Source organism: Dromiciops gliroides, chromosome 1 (assembly GCF_019393635.1).
Source record: "Dromiciops gliroides isolate mDroGli1 chromosome 1, mDroGli1.pri, whole genome shotgun sequence".
Lineage (NCBI taxonomy): Eukaryota > Metazoa > Chordata > Mammalia > Microbiotheria > Microbiotheriidae > Dromiciops > Dromiciops gliroides.
The window spans coordinates 74,337,252-74,356,334 of record NC_057861.1 but is presented as its reverse complement, the minus strand read 5'-3'; the positions used below and the strand labels follow the sequence as shown (position 1 = coordinate 74,356,334).

General features: G+C 38.6%; 1 protein-coding gene across 3 annotated transcripts in view; it reads left to right on the top strand.

Moving 5' to 3' along the window:
* Positions 1-19,083, top strand: part of LOC122741866 (zinc finger protein OZF-like) — a 69,174-nt gene that overhangs the window by 32,829 nt on the left and 17,262 nt on the right. The window contains exons 5-7 of one of the 3 annotated variants that reach the window (XM_043985744.1): positions 6,317-6,443; positions 6,870-6,983; positions 15,061-18,417. In XM_043985744.1, coding sequence (XP_043841679.1) covers positions 6,317-6,443; positions 6,870-6,983; positions 15,061-16,304 — 1,485 coding nt within the window. In that variant the 3' untranslated portion in view covers positions 16,305-18,417. Of the gene's footprint in view, positions 1-6,276; positions 6,444-6,869; positions 6,984-15,060; positions 18,418-19,083 lie in introns of those variants that run through there. The other 2 variants (XM_043985739.1, XM_043985728.1) reach the window with 2 other exon arrangements.

Genomic DNA, 19,083 nt, shown 5'->3' with positions numbered 1-19,083 from the left:
GGATTTCAGCCTTCACTTGAAGACCTCCAAGGAATCTCATGCGTTTTTGGACCTGTTCTAAGTGTTGCAAAGAATATCCTTATATCAAGCTGAAATATGCTTCTCTGTAGCTTCTATCCATTGCTACTGATCCTACCCTCTGAGGCCACACAGAACAAGTCTAATATTCTTCCATGTGTTGGCTTTCCCAATACTTGAAGACAGGAATCATGAATCTTCAGGCTTACTGTGATGATTAAAAAGTTGAGAGACAGAGTTTCTGAGTAATGTAATTTTATTAATAAGGCCAGCAGTTTATTAATAAAAGTGTGGTCATTTGGACATCTATCTCAGACCAAAAACAGCCATAGTGGTGGGACTCATCATTTTTATATCCTTGAAACAAAAGGTGGTCCATGGGGCCAGGGTTGACCTCTGCACAGAGAGATTATCTCCACTCAGATCACCCCCAGTCTTGAGCTATCAATTCAAAAACATATTGAGCTTCCCACCATAGATTAAATTCTTTGCATGGTTGGGTAGGATCTAACCAAGATGGGGGTCAATGCAATCTCATCATCAGTGATTGAAATTTAAGAAAAAGTAGACTGTCAGGACTTTGGAAGAAGGGCAGAACTCTGAATGTCCTCCCAAATTATTGGTTATTAATAATAATTTTTCACATTACCCAACCTGGTCACCCTCCCAGAGACACAGTACTTGCCTCACTGTGTTTCGTTAAGTGTGGTACACAACACTGAACACAATATCCATGACTATCATCTCCCTAATACAAGGCACTACAATGCTTTTAATGGAAGCTAATATTCTTGTACAAGACTTTTTCATATGTCTGTTTATAGAAGTCCTGATATACTATAGCTATAGCATTCCCCTTATCTGCCAATTTATTGATCATGTATGTATGAGACTTGTTTTTTGATTGATCCATGCTGGCTCATGGAAAACAGTTCTTCCCTTTAAGTAATAATAAACCACCTTTTGAATAATCTTTTCTAATATTTCTCCAGAAATTGGCATCATACTTACCAGCTTGGCTTAAAGAGTTATCCTTCTAAGTTTTGCAACTGGAGTTATTTGCCCATCTCCACTCCCATATATTGTGAAAACTACCATACTTGAGGAGCAAAGTCACTATGGCAGAGTAGCAGGAAGATATACTGCCATCTTCCCCTCTCTCCCCCAAAGGGGTTTCCAAATAGAGTAAATGCAGACTGATTCTTGTTGGGAAATCCAAGGGGGTGGAAATAGTCATTTGTCCATCCCAGATCAGCATAGGGAGAGGTGTATGGACCTGAGGAATATTCCAGCACCCAGGTGCTGAAGTGAAGGGCAGTATGAGGTTCCAGACCAACACTTGAGTGTAGTGTTTTGTAGTAGGATGTAAGAACTGATGAACCCTGGCCCAATACCCATTTTGTCTCCCACTACCCAGTTCCAGGTAACAGATTCAGGGTGGATTAAGGAAGGAACCTGAGCTCATGGTAAGGAGTGGTTACAGACCTTATCCCTTATACCAAGCAAGAAGAAATTCAGAAGGAGCAACAAGAGGGTGGCTCTGACCTCAGGAACAGAGTGTGAGCTTATTCCCAGTTTCTAACCCCAGCTGAAGCCTACAACAGAATAACCCAGGCACAAATCCCTAACCAAAAGGAAGCCTGCATTTCCATCACTCTGAACCAGCAGAGCTTTCCACCTGGCTACTAGTAGCTGAGTGTAGCACACTGTGGCTCAAACCCAGGTCAGGAACTTTCAGAGTCAGACTTTGCCCTAGATCAGACCACTCGGTGAGCATTGAAAGTATGCAGATCCCCAGCATGAGCTACTCCTGCAATCTTGGAATAACATAACACTCAGTATCCCCAAGAAAGCAGCCAGAGGACCAGCCCAGACCTTTCCTGCAGAAGCACACAGTCTTTGTACAGAAAGTCCAAAGATAGGTTGGAAGAATAAGCAGAAAAGAATACAAAATAAACTGTTATGCTGATAGGGATAATGAAGGACAAAGGCTGAAGAAGAGAATAAATCCAAAACATCCACAGGCTAAGCTTCAAAGTACAACCCAGATTGGAAACAAATTCAATTAGAATTCTTGGAAGAGATGAAGCAAGAGCTTTTTTAAAAATTAAAAAATGCTTTTGTAAATGAAATAGAGTGCTGGTGGAAAAAAATGGAAAAGAAATAAGAACTATGAATGAAAGAATTGGAAGGGGAATTAAAAGCCTGGTACCAAGGGACAGCTAGGTGGCGCAGTGGATAGAGCACCGGCCCTGGAGTCAGGAGGATCTGTGTTCAAATCCGGCCTCAGATACTTGACACTTACTAGCTGTGTGACCCTGGGCAAGTCACTTAACCCCAATTGCCTCACACACACACACACACACACACACACAAGCCTGGCACTGGAAGTACAAAACTTTGCCCAAGCAACAAAGTTCCTGAAAATTAGAATGACTCAAATAATTCGCTGAGACAATAAGAAATATTTAAACATAAATATAAAACATAAAATATAATATTAAAACAAAGTAAAAAATAGAAGAAAATGCAAGATATCTCATAGCAAAAACTACTGACCTAAAAAACAGATTGAGAAAAAAATTGAGCATCATGCTAACTCCCAGGAGCATCATAGCCAGAACCCAGAGCTGCTATGTCAAAGGAAAAACAAAAACCTACAGACATCCAGAAGAAAAGAATTTAGCAGTGTGAACCTGGGGGAAGGAGTGTCAATCAAAATCACACACAGTTTGTCCATAAGACAAAGGATATAGGCACATGGCCAAGAATAAATTGGAAGGATGGTGTATGTATTTATACAGCACTTACTTATATATCAAGCACTGTACTAAATATCACAACAACCCTGCAAGAGGGTGCTGTTTTTATCCCCATTTTACAGTTGAGGAAATTGAGGCAAACTGGTTAAATGACTTCTCCAACGTCCCAAAGCTAGTAAATGTCTGAGGCTGAATTCATACTTAGGTCTTCCTGATTCCAGGCCCATCACTCTATCCACTATACCACCAGCTGCCTCAGCAAAACTAACTATAATCCTATAGGGTGAGAATGAATTATTCATGAAATAGAGAAATTTCCAAGCATTCCTGATTAAAGAGACCAGAGTTACATAGAAACCTTGAAGTTCAAACACAGGAGGTAAGAGAAACATAAAAAGGAAAACAAATTAACATGATAAAGAACTCAAGGGTAAACAGCTTGTTGTTGTTTTTTTTTTTAGTGAGGCAATTGGGGTTAAGTGACTTGCCCAGAGTCACACAGCCAGCAAGTGTCTGAGGCCGGACCTGAACTCAGGTACTCCCGACTCCAGGGCCGGCGCTCTATCCACTGCGCCATCCAGCTTACATTCTAATGTTGGAAGATGATACACATGTCTTCTCTGAACCTTATCATCTATCAATCACATAAAGTGTCTTATTGGACAGAAGGTCCGCAAGTGGTTCTGTTATGTTTTGATGATCTTAAAAGAATGTCTTCAGTAAATTTAATAAAAGTAAACTGAGGGGCAGCTAGGTGGCACAGTAGATAAAGCACCGACCCTGGATTCAGGAGGACCTGAGTTCAAATCCAGCCTCAAACACTTGACACTAACTAGCTGTGTGACTCTGGGCAAGTCACTTAGCCCTCATTGCCTCACCCCCCCCCAAAAAAAAAAGTAAACTGAGTTAAATACTCCAAGCAAAATCAGTTTATTAACTGTGACACATGTAACTGTTAGCAAAATGGGACAGACTGGATACCTCAGTAAAACCAGTGACCCTGAGAAAAGGGAGACTCTTCATTGACATGCATGAAAAAAGGGGTGTTGATAATCATAGAACATTACAATTGGCTATACTAAGAAAAATGGACTGGCATTCAGATGAGAGTAATGATGCCCCTCCCTGACAATTATGGGATGTTAGTTTTATGGGACTCATCTGCATCTTGTAATCTTTGCTAGGGAATCAAAACTACCAGATGTGCTGTCTCCTTGAAAGACAAAATCTCTCCCAATTTCACAAGGACTAGCAAGGACAGAGATTGTCTTTTGGAGATGATAACTTGTGGGACTTGGAAGTATCCCAGGGGCTACCAGTATAAAAGATAACTTCTCTCTTAATTATATCTTTAACTAAAGGAAAACTGAATTCCTGAGTTCAACTCAAAGCAATAGCAAGGATACAGCTTTAGGCAGATACAGACTCATTTGTACAATCAATACAGCATAAACTCAATTACATTGTAGAATCAATACAGTAAAAATCAATAATAGAAGAAACCAGAGATAATATTAATTTTCGTGTTTTCAAGAAGAACGGAAAGGACAAGACAGAAATGCATGGTTGGAGGGTGGGAGGAAGGTTTAGGGGAAATTATTTCACATGATTGAGGTGCACAAGAAGTTTCTAACAAGGAGGAAAGGTGGGGTGGAGTAACTGACCCTTGAACATCACTTTCATCTGGTCAAAGGAGAAAAGAAAACACAGTTGGGAACCAAAATACATTTCATATTCCACTCAGCAAGGAACTAGGGAAAGAGGAGAAAGGAGAATTTGAAGGAGGGATTAGTCCTAAGAAAATAAACTCTAAGGATGTTAAACAAAAATTTGTATTTATATATATATTATATCTGTTTTTGAAGTGGCAAAAAATGGGAATTTGACAAGCGTGCCATCAGTAGGGGACACTATTGCACTGTAAGAAGTAGGGAAGGAAATGGTTTCACAGAGACTTGGGGTGACTGTTATGTGCTGATGCAAAGCAAAGTGACCAGGACCAAGAGAACAATTTATAAAATAACATCACTATGGTAAAGGCAAACAATTTTTAGAGAATTGAGAGCTCTTTGAGGGGAGGTGAATGGGGGGGCAATGAGGGTTCAGTGACTTGCTTAGGGTCACACAGCTAAGTAAGTGTCAAGTGTCTGAGGTTGGATTTGAACTCAGGTGCTCCTGAATACAGGGCCAGTGCTTTATCCACTGTGCCACCTAGCTGCCCCCAAGAATTAGGAACTCTTATCAGTGTAATGACCAACCACAATTCCAAAGAACTAATAATGAAACATGCTACCCACCATGATAGGGACATGAAGGACTCAGAGTGCAGAATGGGACAGAGGGGTAGAAATATACATGTTTCTTTTAGACTTGGCCAATGCAAAAATTTGTTTTGCTTAACTGTACATGTTTGTATCAGGAGCTTCATTTTTTTTTTCTTTCATTCTCATTTCAGGAGTTGGGAAGAATAGGTTTTTGCTGATTGGAAAAAAAATTTTTAATAAAATATTGTACTTAGAATTAGGAAATCTAGGCTCTAATCTTAGCTCTGATTACCCATAGCTGTATGACTATGGGCAAAGTGACATCTCTAGGCCTCAGTTTGAAGTGTCTCATAAATGTGAGTTCTTCATAGTTGCTCAGAGGCTACAGATAGCAATTCACCAATCACTGGCATATGTTCTTACATTACTTTCATTTGGGACAGATGACTTGAACTTCTGAAGGCAGGTAGGAACTCTCTTAGTTTCTTCTCCCTTATCTTTCAGATAGGTTTCAATTCTTTGTTAACCATTTTTGTACTGTCTTTTCTAGTCTACAGGCCATTCTCCTTTGTAGGGAAAAGAGAGGCAAAACCAGAGATAAGTAATTCAATTTTCTGTCCATTATCATCATCATCCTATCCTATCCCACCTTTGATATTTCTGTGTAGCCAATATAGCTTTAAAAGCCCTTTTTGGTGTGCTTAGTATCTATCCCCAGTCTAAGCTCATTCTGGGTTCTAGTGTACCTGACTCCTTCCTTATGGACCATGCCTCCTTTTTATATTCCTACTCAGTTAACTACTTTTATTTCCAATTTTTAGACATATCTTTTCAAAAACGAGTTGGTCAGTATATTCCCTGATTATCTACATCAGACCCTTTAGACTCTTCTCTTTTGTCTTTCACAGTGGAATCATTTGTCATCAGAATTTAGTTCATTTCTCTTTGCACTTTTAAAAATCCATATCCACTTCTGATTTCCCTGTCCCCTAACTCCTAGCACTGTTTGAGAGACATATACCCCTATATACTATGAACATGTAAACATTTTTACCATTATACATTATATCTTGTATTTCTCATACATAAATACAGATGACACACACACACATATACTGAATGTGTGTCTGTATGTTTATGAATGATATATGTATGCCTTATACCATAAGGTATGCTTTCCTCTAACTCTTATGCAATTCCACTGAATATGTCACCTCCTCCCCTATCCCTAGGGCCAAGGAATGGGACTGCAACATGAATATATTGTTTCAGGTGTTGGTGACTTTCACGGATGTGACTGTAAATTTTACCAGTGAGGAATGGAGTCTTCTAAACCCTGCACAAAGGGGCCTTTACAGAGACGTGATGCTGGAGAATTATGAGAATGTGGTCTCACTGGGTAAGGTTTCTCCCCAATCAGATCCAAGGTTCTTACCGTCTACCTTTATGGATAAACATAGACAATAAAAGGCTCATTTAGTTTGGAGTTTAGTTTCTAGCATCATAAATTCCTAATCACATCTGAATTCAGATAAGATATTTGTCTTCCCCCAGCCCCATACCTGTTCTTGCTGGGTAGGGAATGGGCATCTCCCTTAACTCTCCCTGAGTTTTCACTTCTTCCTCTGAATTCTCTTTAGGAACTCCAGGCCTGGGACTCTTAAGGTCTATTCTGGATATTTGCCTAGATTGGTCCTGCCTGTTATAGCCTCCCTAGATGTTACCTTTCTCATCCCTTCTGTCCCTTGCAGGGGCTGAGGCTGAGCTTGGGACAGCTCTTTGTACCAGACAAACCACCAGGCCCTGTTTCCTTCCTCACAAACAGGGTTTCCAGTGTGTGAACCTGATGTAATCTCCTGTTTGGAGCAAGGGGAAGAGACATGGATCTTGGACATGCAAGAAACTGAGGAGAGAGAGATCATGAGAGGGGACTGCTCAGGTGAGTGAATAAGAAACTTTTAGTCATTAAACACATTTATTTTGATACTTTACATGAAAAGAATCTAGGAATTTTAGTGAACTACAAGCTCAGTGTAAGTCAGTATGCTGAGAATCCAAAAATACGAATGTATTTTTAAGCTACATTAATAGAAGAATAGTGTAAAGAATAAGGATGGGAGGCAGCTAGGTGGCGCAGTAGATAGAGCACCAGCCCTGGAGTCAGGAGTACCTGAGTTCAAATCCGGCCTCAGACACTTAACACTTACTAGCTGTGTGACCCTGGGCAAGTCACTTAACCCCAATTGCCTCACTAAAAAAAAAAAAAAAGAATAAGGATGATATTAGTTCTGTCCTTACACTAGTCAGAACACATATTAAATATTATGTTTAGTTCTGGGAGTCATATTCCACAAATAATGTTGACAAATGCATTTAGCGGAAAGGAGACCAGGACATATGAGAATTGCTGGAAGGAACAGGGAGTAAGTATATTTATCTTGGAGAAGAAACTTTGAGGGGATATAATAGCTGTGTGATACATTTGAAGGGCTATTCATTAGGAGAGGGAGATTTATTCTGCTTGGCCCAAGAGGGCAAAATAAAGGAGCATTTAGTAGAAATTTCAGAGAGAGATTTTGTTTTCATTCAAGGGGACTTATTTCTTTTCTCTCTTTCTCTCTCTCTCTCTCTCTCTCTCTCTTTTTGGCAGGGCAATGAGGGTTAAGTGACTTGCCCAGGGTCACACAGCTAGTAAGTGTCAAGTGTCTGAGGCCAAGTTTGAACTCAGGTCCTCCTGAATCCAGGGTCAGTGCTTTATCTACTGCGCCATCTAACTGCCCCCAGACTTATTTCTTAACAGTGAGATCTCTCTAAAATTGGAGTGGACTGTCTCTAGTATTGATCAATTCTCCTTCACAGAAGGAAAAAGATCAATTTTAGAGAATGTGGTAAAGGGGAAACCTGTTTTAGATATAGGTTTGACTAGATGAGGTGTCCCTTCCATCACTGAAACTCTTGAGATTTGGGAGCTTGCCCAATTTGTTTGTGCAGCCCCAGATGCACGCCAAGTTAAGGACATGAAAATGGTCAATATTTTTTGTAGTATTTATGTATTTCTTAATCATTTTACATGTATACGGCTATACTACTGTTTTACATTAGGTTCCTTTTGTGTGTGTCACTGATGAAATTTTTGAGCTTTGTACTCCTAACTACATTTTCCTAAATAAGCTCCCTAGTTTTTATTGCTGAATTTTGTATAGCAAGGTGCTTTGGGGGAACATATGTCGTATTTTAGCAGAATTTGCCCATATATATATATATATATATATATATATATATATACACACACATATAACAAATAGGAAGTAATCTCGGAAAGAGGGCAGTAGCATTACAAGAGGGTTGGGAAGATCATCTTGCATAAAGTAGGATTTTAGCTGCAACTTGAAGGAAGTCGGGAAAGTTAGTAAGCAAAGATGGGGAGAAAGAACATTCCAGACATGGGGCACAGCTAGTAAAAATGCCTAGAATTTGAGGTGGGGGTTCTATTTAGATGAACAGAATGGAGACCGATGTCACTGGCCTGCAGTTGGAGGGGAAATAAGATATAAGAACGTTATAAAGGTAGGAAGGGGCCAGATTGTGATGGTCTTTAAAAGCCAAACATGATTTAAATTTGATCCTGGAGGTAATATGGAACCACTAGAATTGCTTGAATAGAGTGGGAGTGGGGGGAGAACAGGGAGGGACAAGGTGCCATGGTCAGACTTGCATTTTAGAAAGATCACTTTGATAGTTAAGTGGAAAATAGATTTGAGTTGGGAAGATAAGGCAAGGAAACCAACCAGCAGACTCCTGCAGTAGTCTCAATATGAGGTGCTCTAGGGTGGTGACAATGTCAGAGAAGAGGAAGTGGCAGACCTTCACAAGAGATTGCAAATGATGGGGGGGGCAGGGATAGGGAGTGAGGAAAGAGTGTTGAGTGAAGAGTCAAAGGTGACATCTAGATCATGTGCCTGAGTGACAAGGAGCATGGTAGTGCCTTCAAAAGACATAGGGTAGAATAGATAGAAGTGGGGAGGGTTCAGGGGGAAAGATTATGAAGTTTAGTTTTGGATATGTTTAAGATGTCTGCAGGTGCAAAATATCCAATAGGCAGTTACATATACAAGACTGAAGGTCAGCAGAAAGGTGAGAGTAGTATAAATCAATCAGAGAATCATCTGCATATAAATGATGATGAAATCCATAAGAATTGATCATCAAGTAGAGGGGAAGAGTAGAGGGAAGAAAGAATTAGGCCCAAGACAAAACCTTGTGGCACACCCATGATTAGCCAGCATGATCTGGATGAAGATTCAGCAAAGGGGACTAAGGAATGGTCCGACAGGTAGGAAGAAGACCAGAGAGAATAATTTCATGAAAACCTAGAGAGAAGAGGGTGATGAAAAAGGATGAATATTGAGAAAAAGCCATTAGATTTTGACAATGAGATAACTGGTAACTTTGGAGAGTGGAGTTTTCATTGTAAAATGACGTTGGAAGCCAGACAGTAGAAGGATTAAAAGAGAGAATAAGGTGAGAAGTGAAGGCACCAGTTTTAAATGGATAGCTTGAAGAATTTAGCCACAAAAGGGAGAGAAGATGTAGGATGATAGTGGGGGGTGTCAGATCAAATGAGGGTTTTTTAAAGATGGCAGATACATGGACATATAATAGAGAAGCAACCAGTAGAAATGGGAGAGATTAAAGATCAGTAAGAAAGTAAGGTTGATAGAGGGGGCAATCTGCTGGAGAAAATGCCATTAGTTATGAATGGAGAGGTCACTTTGGTAAGAAGGGCCACCTCTTCATGTGAGATAGGGATAGAGGAGAAAGTCAAAGAAGTCATCTGAGTAATGTGAGATGAGGAACAAGGGTGAAGAAGGAGCTCTTGATGGCTTCAGTTTTTTTCAGTGAAATAATGAGGCAGAGTTCTCAGTTGAGCTGATGGAGAGTTGAGGAAACCATGAGAGTTTTGAGAAGGGATAAAAAGGTTTGGAAGAGCTGCTCAGGTGAGTTGGGTTGATGAATCAGTTAGGGAGGTGTAAATGGATTGCCTTGCCAGAAGGCAAGATTATCTAACATAAATTTGTAGTGGACCCAGTAGGCACAATTTTCAGGATTTTTTCCAACTTTTTTCAATAGTATATGATAGGAGGGGCAGCTAGGTGGCGCAGTGGATAAAGCACTGGCACTGGATTCAGGAGGACCTGAGTTCAAATTTGGCCTTAGGCACTTGACACTTACTAGCTCTGTGACCCTGGGCAAGTTACTTAACCCTCATTGCCCCGCAAAAAAACAAAACAAAACAAAAATAGTTTATGATAGGAGAGAAGGCTACAGATGGTAAGAATAATCCAAGGCTGAAATTTAGCTGGTCAAGAACTTTGATAGAATAATGAGGCAAAGGGCTCAGGAGAAGAGGATGGTGTAGAGTTGAAATGATTCATCAAGAGCAAGATGGAGAAAGAGAGTAGCCAGTGCAGGGAAGATGGCCTAGGGGGAATAAAACTGTGGGGTAGAAGGATTGGGAGTCCTGGGAAGAACAAAAAACCAGGTTTGGAGTTAGACAGCTGAGAGAGTAGTAGAATGACAACAGCTTATGATCAGAGGAAGGAATTTCAGCGTTGCTGAATATGGAAGTGGAACACTTGGCAGATAATGGCAGTAGCAAGGTTATGACCATTTCTGTGTGTATCTGAGGTGGGCTGGATGAGTACTTCATGGGAAATGAGTAGTTGAGAAACTGGGAAGTTAGGATGTGTGAGGGGAGAATCCAGTATGGTAAAGACCTCGCGTATGAGAGAACTTTGGGAAATACCTACAGTTAGAGGACATCATAGCACTTAGCACAGTACCTGGAATAGAGTACACACTTAACAAATGTACATTGACTTGACTTGATATGATGTGGATACTGAGCTAGCAAAGAAGACTGAGGCAATCGTGAAAAAGGCAAACCAGAAGAGAATAGTATCAAGAAAACCGGAGAGTATCTAGGAGGAAGGTGGTCAACAGTATCATGCAGGACTAAACTCAGTACTACAGATAATACCTAATGAGTACAGTGACAACCTTACTTCCACATTCCTGCAAGACTTTACCTTTTAACCCTATTGAACTTCATCTTGTCAGATTCAGCCCAGTGCTCTAGCCTGGCAAGATCTTTTTAGATCTATTAGCTATCCCTCCCAGCTTTATGTGATCTGCAAATTGGATTAGTATACTATCTATGCTTTATCCAAGTCATTGTTAAAAATGTTAAACAGCATAGCCAAGCACAGATCCTGTGACACTCCCCTGGAGACCTCCTACCACAATGACATAATGAACTGTTAGATCTAGACAGATCTGAATCAATTTGATTTTAGTATGTATAATCCATATTTCTCCATCTTCTTCACAAGAATAGAATTTGATACTTTATCAAAAGATTTTCCAAAACTGAGGTAAACCAGTTCAGTAATCCTGTCAAGAAATGGAAATGAAGTTTGATTAGGCTGTGCTGGCTCTTTGTAATCAATCACTGCTTCTCTTTTAGATGTAGACTAACCATATCTTTAATGATCAGTTCTTGAAACTTCCCCAGGAATTAGATTCAAGTTTACTGGCCTCACAATGTTCTTCCAAAATTCCAGCTTTCTGATCATGAGCCTTTCTGAATATAGATAGTAAAATTGGTCCTTGGACAACCAGTATACAATACATTGCCAAGCATATAATGAAAATCTTTGTATTTTAGTAGGACCTGCTAGAATCTACTTTCTGTATTCATATCCTTCACAAGCCCAGGGTAAAAGCTACCATATGGCATCAAAGTTGGGCTTCAATGGAGGTTTTGACACTATGATTCTCTTGGTGTATTGGGCACTTAACTCACATTAACCTTGAAATCAATTTAAAATCCTCAGGGTTTTTTCACATAAACTACTCATTTTCCCTTCAATCTGTAGTTTTGAAAATTGTATTTAACCAAAGTTCTTGCCCTTTGTGTCTTATTGAATTTCACGTTTTACTAATTGTGTAGCTCTGTTTGATAGTGGAGAGTTCAGTTCTCTTCTCTGAATGAGTCAAGGCTCAAACATCAGACCTTCAGCGAAACTTTCATCTCTGGGAACCAGGATTTTCTTTTCTGTAAAATGACACTAAAAATACTTGCACTACTTACCTCACACACTTGTTTTGAGAAAAATGCTTTGTAAACCTTAAAGTACTATGTAAGTGTGAGTTATCATTATTATTCATTTTTTTCAGCTTTGGCAAATTAAACATACCTTCAAGATCTTTATCCACATCATATATTTAAAATGTATAACCTGAGGACAGAAGCATATAGCACTCCATTAGACCCTCTAAGAAAGTTTTTATTGATCCATTAACACTTTTTGAATTGGGACTTTAAATAGTTTGATAACCATGTAACCATCATCTGACTGGCGGCCTGACCATATGTATATCATTAGATTGTTATAGAACTTTGCTGAAATATCTGCAGTATCTCTCTGATATTTACTGATCTAGTAATTTTTTTTTAATGAAAAGAAATAGAATTAATCTTTGCATGACATAGAATCATAGACTTCTTGATTTGAAAAGAACTTCATGGAGACCAATTACCTAACCTATGAATTTCATTTTAAAGGATATCCTTTAAAACAATAATCCTAAGAAAGGATTATCTAGCTCTTTAAAAACAAACAGTATAACCTATGTCTGATTGCTCACCACCTCAGGGAGAGTGGAGGGTAGGAATGAGAGAGGGGTAGAATTTGGAACTTAAAACTTTAAATAAATAAATAATGAAGTAGCAAACCAAAAAACAAACAAACAGGGGGCAGCTAGGTGGCACAGTGGATAAAGCACCAGCCCTGGATTCAGGAGGACCAGAGTACAAATCCAGCCTCAGACACTTGACACTTCCCAGCTGTGTGACCCTGGGCAAGTCACTTAACCCTCATTGCCCTGCAAACAAACAAAAAACCCTCTAGTTGTAGCCTCCAGTCAGTAAATCCTGCATTACATTTCATTGGATAACCCCTTGTTTGTTTGTTTGTTTTAATTTTTGCAGGGCAATGAGGGTTAAGTGACTTGCCCAGGGTCACACAGCTAGTTAAGTGTCATGTGTCTGAGGCTGGATTTGAACTCTGGTACTCCTGAATCCAAGACCAGTGCTTTATCCACTACGCCACCTAGCTGCCCCAACCCTAATATTGTTAAAAGTTCTACCATATAAATGTGCCCAAATCTATTTTCCTGTCCCATTAGTCCTCCTTCTCACCTGGATTAGCAGGATTTATCTGATCTGATCTGATCTTTTTCCATATAATTTCAAACACTTGTACCTTTTAAGATTTCACTAAAATGACCCCAATTCCTATGACTGTTATTCATATAACATGATTTGGAGTCACCTCAACATACTAGTCAGCTTGTGCCAGACACAATCGTGTTTGTTAATGTCCCTCTTAACGTTTGCCCAGAATTTAATACATTCTTCCACATATGGTCTATGTACTTGATGTGTGAATTTCCTTTTTGTGGGTTTTTTAATAATAAACATTTTTATTTAAAGTTTTGAGTTCCAAATTCTATCCTTCCTTCCTTCCCTTCCCTGCCCCCTCTCTGAGGCTGTTAGCAATTATATATAGGTTATACATGTGCAATTATGTAAAACATTACCATATCAGTTCTTTCTTTGCAGGTATATAGTATGCTTCATCATTAGTCTTTAGGGATTGTCCTGGATCATTGTATTACTGAGAGTAGCTATGTCATTCACAGTTCTTCATCAAACAGTATTGCTGTCACGGTGCACAACCTTCTCCTGGTTCAGCTCACTTTACTATACATCAGTTCATATAAGTCTTTCCAGGACTTTCTGAAATCATCCTGCTTGTCATTTCTTATAGCACAGTAATATTCTATTACTGTTATATACCATATACCATTATATACCAGCTATGTACAATTGTTTAGCCATTCCCCAATTGATGGACATTCTTTTGATTTCCAATACTTAGCCCTCACAAAAAGAGCTACTATAAATATTTTTGTACAAATATATTTTTTTTCTCTTTTGGGGGGATGTCTTGAAATATGAACCTAACAGTGGTATTGCTGGATCAAAGGGTATGCAGTTTTATAGCCCTTTGGGCATAGTTCCAAATTGCTCTCCAGAATCGTTGAATCCGTTTACAAGTCCACCAATATTGTATGTTAGTGTGCTAGTTTTCCCACATCCCCTTCAACATCCAGCATTTTCCTTTTTGGTTATATTTGCCACTCTGGTAGCTGTGAGGTGGTACTTCAGAGTTGTTTTAATTTGCATTTCTCTGATCAATAGTAGTTTAGAGCATTTTTTCATATGACTACAGTTTTAATTTTTTTGTCTGAAAACTGCTTGCTCATATTTTTTGCCCATTAATCAATTGGAGAATATCTTATATTTTTATAAATGTGACTCAGTTCTCTATATATTTGAGAAATGAAGCCTTTATCAGTGATACTTGTTGCAAAAATTCTTTCCCAATTTTCTGCTTTCCTTTTAATTTTGGTTTTATTGATTTTGTTTATGCAAAAGCTTTCTAATTTCATATAATAAAAATTGTCTATTTTACATTTTGTAATGCTCTCTATATCTTCTTTGGTCCTAAATTCTTCCCCTGTCCATAAATCCGACAGATAAACTATTCCATGCTCTCTGGTATATGAATTTGGACACATGCCTCTTATCCTCTATGGACCTCAGCTGCCTTTTCAGTAAATGAGGAAGGTTAAACTAGTTAATATCTAAGATCCTACTCATCTTATTACACACACCCCTTCCATATAGTTCCCAACTTAGGCTAGTCCTCCCTTGGGTCACTCTTCCTATTTACTCCAATGGGACCACACTGTCCCTGGTAACTTCCTGAGGCTGATGTTCATATTTAATACCAGGGCCACTCTCATTGGAAACATCCCGAGAAATCATACTTTTCCCAGGAATAGAGAACAAGTAACATTTGAGGTTTTTTAATTCTTTGTTTTAGATTGTGAGACCAGGACTGAGAATAAGGAAATGTTGCTAAAGCAGGAAATTTCTGAAGACGTGGAATCCCAGAATATGATACTGGAAAGACTCATGGGGGATGTCCCTCATGTCTCTAAATGTAGAGAAACCTTTGAATCTGATGCCAAGTCAAAGGATGGCTTGCAGTCTTCTGCAGATAAATTCGTTTCTCAGAAGAGACATATGAGGTCAATGACAGTGATGGATCAAAATCCACCCGAAGGAGAGAAAGACCAGAAATGTAATGAATTTGGAAGAAACCTCAGTCTGAACTCTAACACTATTAGAATTTCCTCAAGAGAGAAACCCCAGCAGTGTGATGACATGGACCAGAAGTCCAAACAGAATTCAGACCTAATTATACATCAGAAAAACCATACTGAAGGGAAATCCTATAAACCTAAAATATACAAAAAATCCTTAAGACAGAGTTCAGCTTATGTTAAACGTCAGAGAAAGCGCACAGAAAAAGTCTATAAATGTAATGAATGTGGGAAAGCCTTCAAACAGAGTTCAAGCCTCATTAGACACCAGAGGATTCACACAGGAGAAAAACCCTATGAATGTAATGAATGTGGGAAAACATTCATTGCATCCTCAAACCTTATTCAGCATCAGAGGGTTCATACTGGAGAAAAACCATATGAGTGTAATGATTGTGGGAAAGCCTTCAGCCAGGGGTCAAGCCTAATTCGCCATCAGAGAATTCACACTGGAGAAAAACCATATGAGTGTAGTGAATGTGGGAAAGCTTTTAATGTCTCCTCAAATCTAATTCAACATCAGAAAATTCACACTGGAGAGAAACCTTATTCATGTAAGGAATGTGGAAAAACTTTCATCCTAAATTCTTACCTTATTAATCATCAGAGAGTTCACAGTGGAGACAAATCCTTTGAGTGTAATGAATGTGGGAAAGCCTTTAGTGATCGCACATCTCTTATTTACCACCAGAGAATTCATACTGGGGAGAAACCCTATGAGTGTAACAAATGTGGGAAAGCCTTCAGTCTGAGTTCAGGCCTCATTAAACATTTAAGAATTCATACTGGAGAAAAACCTTATGAGTGTTATGAATGTGGGAAAATCTTCAGGGCATATTCAAACCTTATTCAACATCAGCGAATTCACACGGGAGAGAAACCTTATGAATGTAAAGAATGTGGAAAGACTTTCATTCTGAGCTCATACCTCATTAGACATCAGAAAATTCATATTTCATGAATGTAATAAATGTGGAGAAAAACTAGTACATGGGCATCTAGTATTCAAGATCAGAGAATTCATGCTGGAAACAAAGTACAGGGATTAATGATTGTGGTACAGACTTTGTCCAGCACCCCAGCTTTACTCAATATCACAGGAGAGAGAAACCTTCAAGTCATAATTTTAGTTGGTCAAATTCTCTTCTAAAGGTGGTATTCTTGCCTCTCAAAACACCATTCATGTCATTGATTTATGCCTCCACCAATGGCAATATAGTAACAGTCACCTGAACTTAAAATAAGCAAGGTGAATGGTTTACCTGACCTTCAAAGAATATTCCTCTGCTCAAGCTGCTACTTATTCCTGCACCTAGGGCAGTATATTGCACATAGTAAGGCATTTAATAAATGTGTTGAATTTTGCTTAATCAAAGTTAACCTCCAAATATTAACTCAGTTAAATTAAGCAACTTTAAGCAAATATTGCATTTTAATTTGGTAAGAATTTAGAGAATACTTTATTAAAATGTTTTTTAAAGTACATTAAAATTTACATGTTATTTCTAACACTATCCTGTCTGTGTCCCCTTCTGTACTTCTTTTTATTTTCATATATGTAATTTTTAAATGTTTCATTATCTTTGTTCTATTTTTTTGTATCGCCATCACTTGACCCTCCACTGCCTCCATAATTCTCTCCCTCCAAAAAAAGTAAAAACTCTTCCTTGTAACAAATAGATGTAGGCAAACGAAACATCCACACATTCACCATGCATGTCCAGAAATGTCTTATTCTGTACCTCTAGTCCATTGCCTGTCTGCCAAGAGGAAGGAAGTGTAATTCATCATCACTCTTCTAGTTGTGATTGATCATTATGTTAGTTAGTCATAGTTCTTTAGTCTTTAATGGTTGTTTTTCTTTACAATGTTGTAGTCATTGTATTAATGATTCTCTTGATTCTGTTCACTTCACCCAGCGTTTTAGTTCACAAAGGACCTCTCAGGTTTCTCTGACCCTTTCATTATTTCTCATGGCACAATAGTATTCCATTACATTCATAACATAATTTGTTCAGCCATCTCCCAATTGATTGGCACCCCCTTAGTTTCCAGTTCTTTGTTACTATAAAAATCTATAGAATTTTCTGTACAGATGAGTCCATTTCCTCTTTCTTTGATCTCCATTGGGTACAGGCCTAGTAGTGGTATCACTGGGTCAGAGTTTGACCAGTTTAATGACTTTCTTTAGTATAGTTCCAAATTGCTTTTCAGAATGACTTGAACCACTTACTAGCCCACCATGATACATTAATGTGCCTTTCCAACTGCAGACACTCCAACATTTGTCATCTTCCTTTTCCATATTATTAGAGGAACTTTTTTAAACAACCAAATTCTGGGATATACAATTAGGTTTTCATTTTCCCTTGCCTTGTTTTTGTTTAGTCCTATCCCTTCTTTGCCCCTTAACTTAGCTTTAATTAGTGACACTAGGCTCCTTTTAAGCTATTGAGAGTAGCTTTTTGTATGCTTGAATGTTCTAATTGTGTTGAAAATACCTTTCTGTTTTAAGGGATGTGGCTCACTTCTTTGAAATAGTTTGTTCTGGAGCCTTTGCTGGTATTGACAGAGATATCATAGCTATTTTTCTTTATTGCAGTAACCTCTCCTAGCTTTCCATTTCTATTGTTCTCATTTGACATCACAGCCCAAGCGGTTTTGTCTCAGCTGCCAGTTATGACTTCCTTCCATAGTTTCTCCTTTCAACAACCAGAGGACGGACCAGACAAAAAGGAAGATTTAAAAAAAAAATTCTCTCCCTTTCTCCCCATTAGGAAGAAGAGAGAAAACAATATAACAACATCTTTATGGTGGGAACGTAAAGACTCAAATGACCTGTCTCTTTAAACAGTAGATGGTCTTTCCTATTCCTTTTTTTTTTTTTTTTAAAGATTACTGTGCTCCTACTTCCTGCCTTCTAGCTGGGTGTAGTTTAATTTACATTCCAGGCAGATACTGATGCTTGTGCAGCTATGTATTTTATATCTTTGTCATTTGTTCTATGTATATTAAGTATCTGGCACTTATTGGTTAATTCATGAGATTGATGTGGATTTTTGTGCTAAAATTGTTCTCATTCATTAAAAATAATCATTTGTTTTTCAAATAGACTCCATTCTGTTTTCCAAATTCATTACCCTTAATTTCACCCAGAAATACTTAATGTAAATTTGTTTCTAACAACAAACATGTATTAACAACTCCTGTGTGTATATTGAGCTGTGCTAAGTACTTCCACCACTCCCAGGACTCATGGCCACAAGGTGCCTTTCTGGATGGGGGGGATTTGACAGGGAGGCAGGGTAGACTACATCCAAATTCTTCAGTTCTTGTGGTAACCAAGAGTAGAAAAAATTATGGCTCCTAAAGGAATTGAAGGGCAAAATACAAAATCCATTTTATGCTCAAAATCCATCAAAGTATAAGCATGCAGGGACCTTTCTAACAAATATAAGTATCTAAAACAAAAGCAAACTTTATATGTAGTGGGGATCCACTAGAAACTTTCCTTATAAATACAGTAATAAAGCAAGGCTACCCACTCTCTCCATTATTTTATATAGTTCTGGAAATACTAATGTGAGAAATATCACTTCAATAACTTCTGGAACTCAGTGTTGGTGATGTGTCAAAGGCTCATTTGTAATTCTCTTGAGAATGGGCCACCCCTTGTCTATCTGGAGGAGTGACCAAAGATACAGGTTTGCTGGCCCGCCTGCTTTTATCTCTTTCCATTC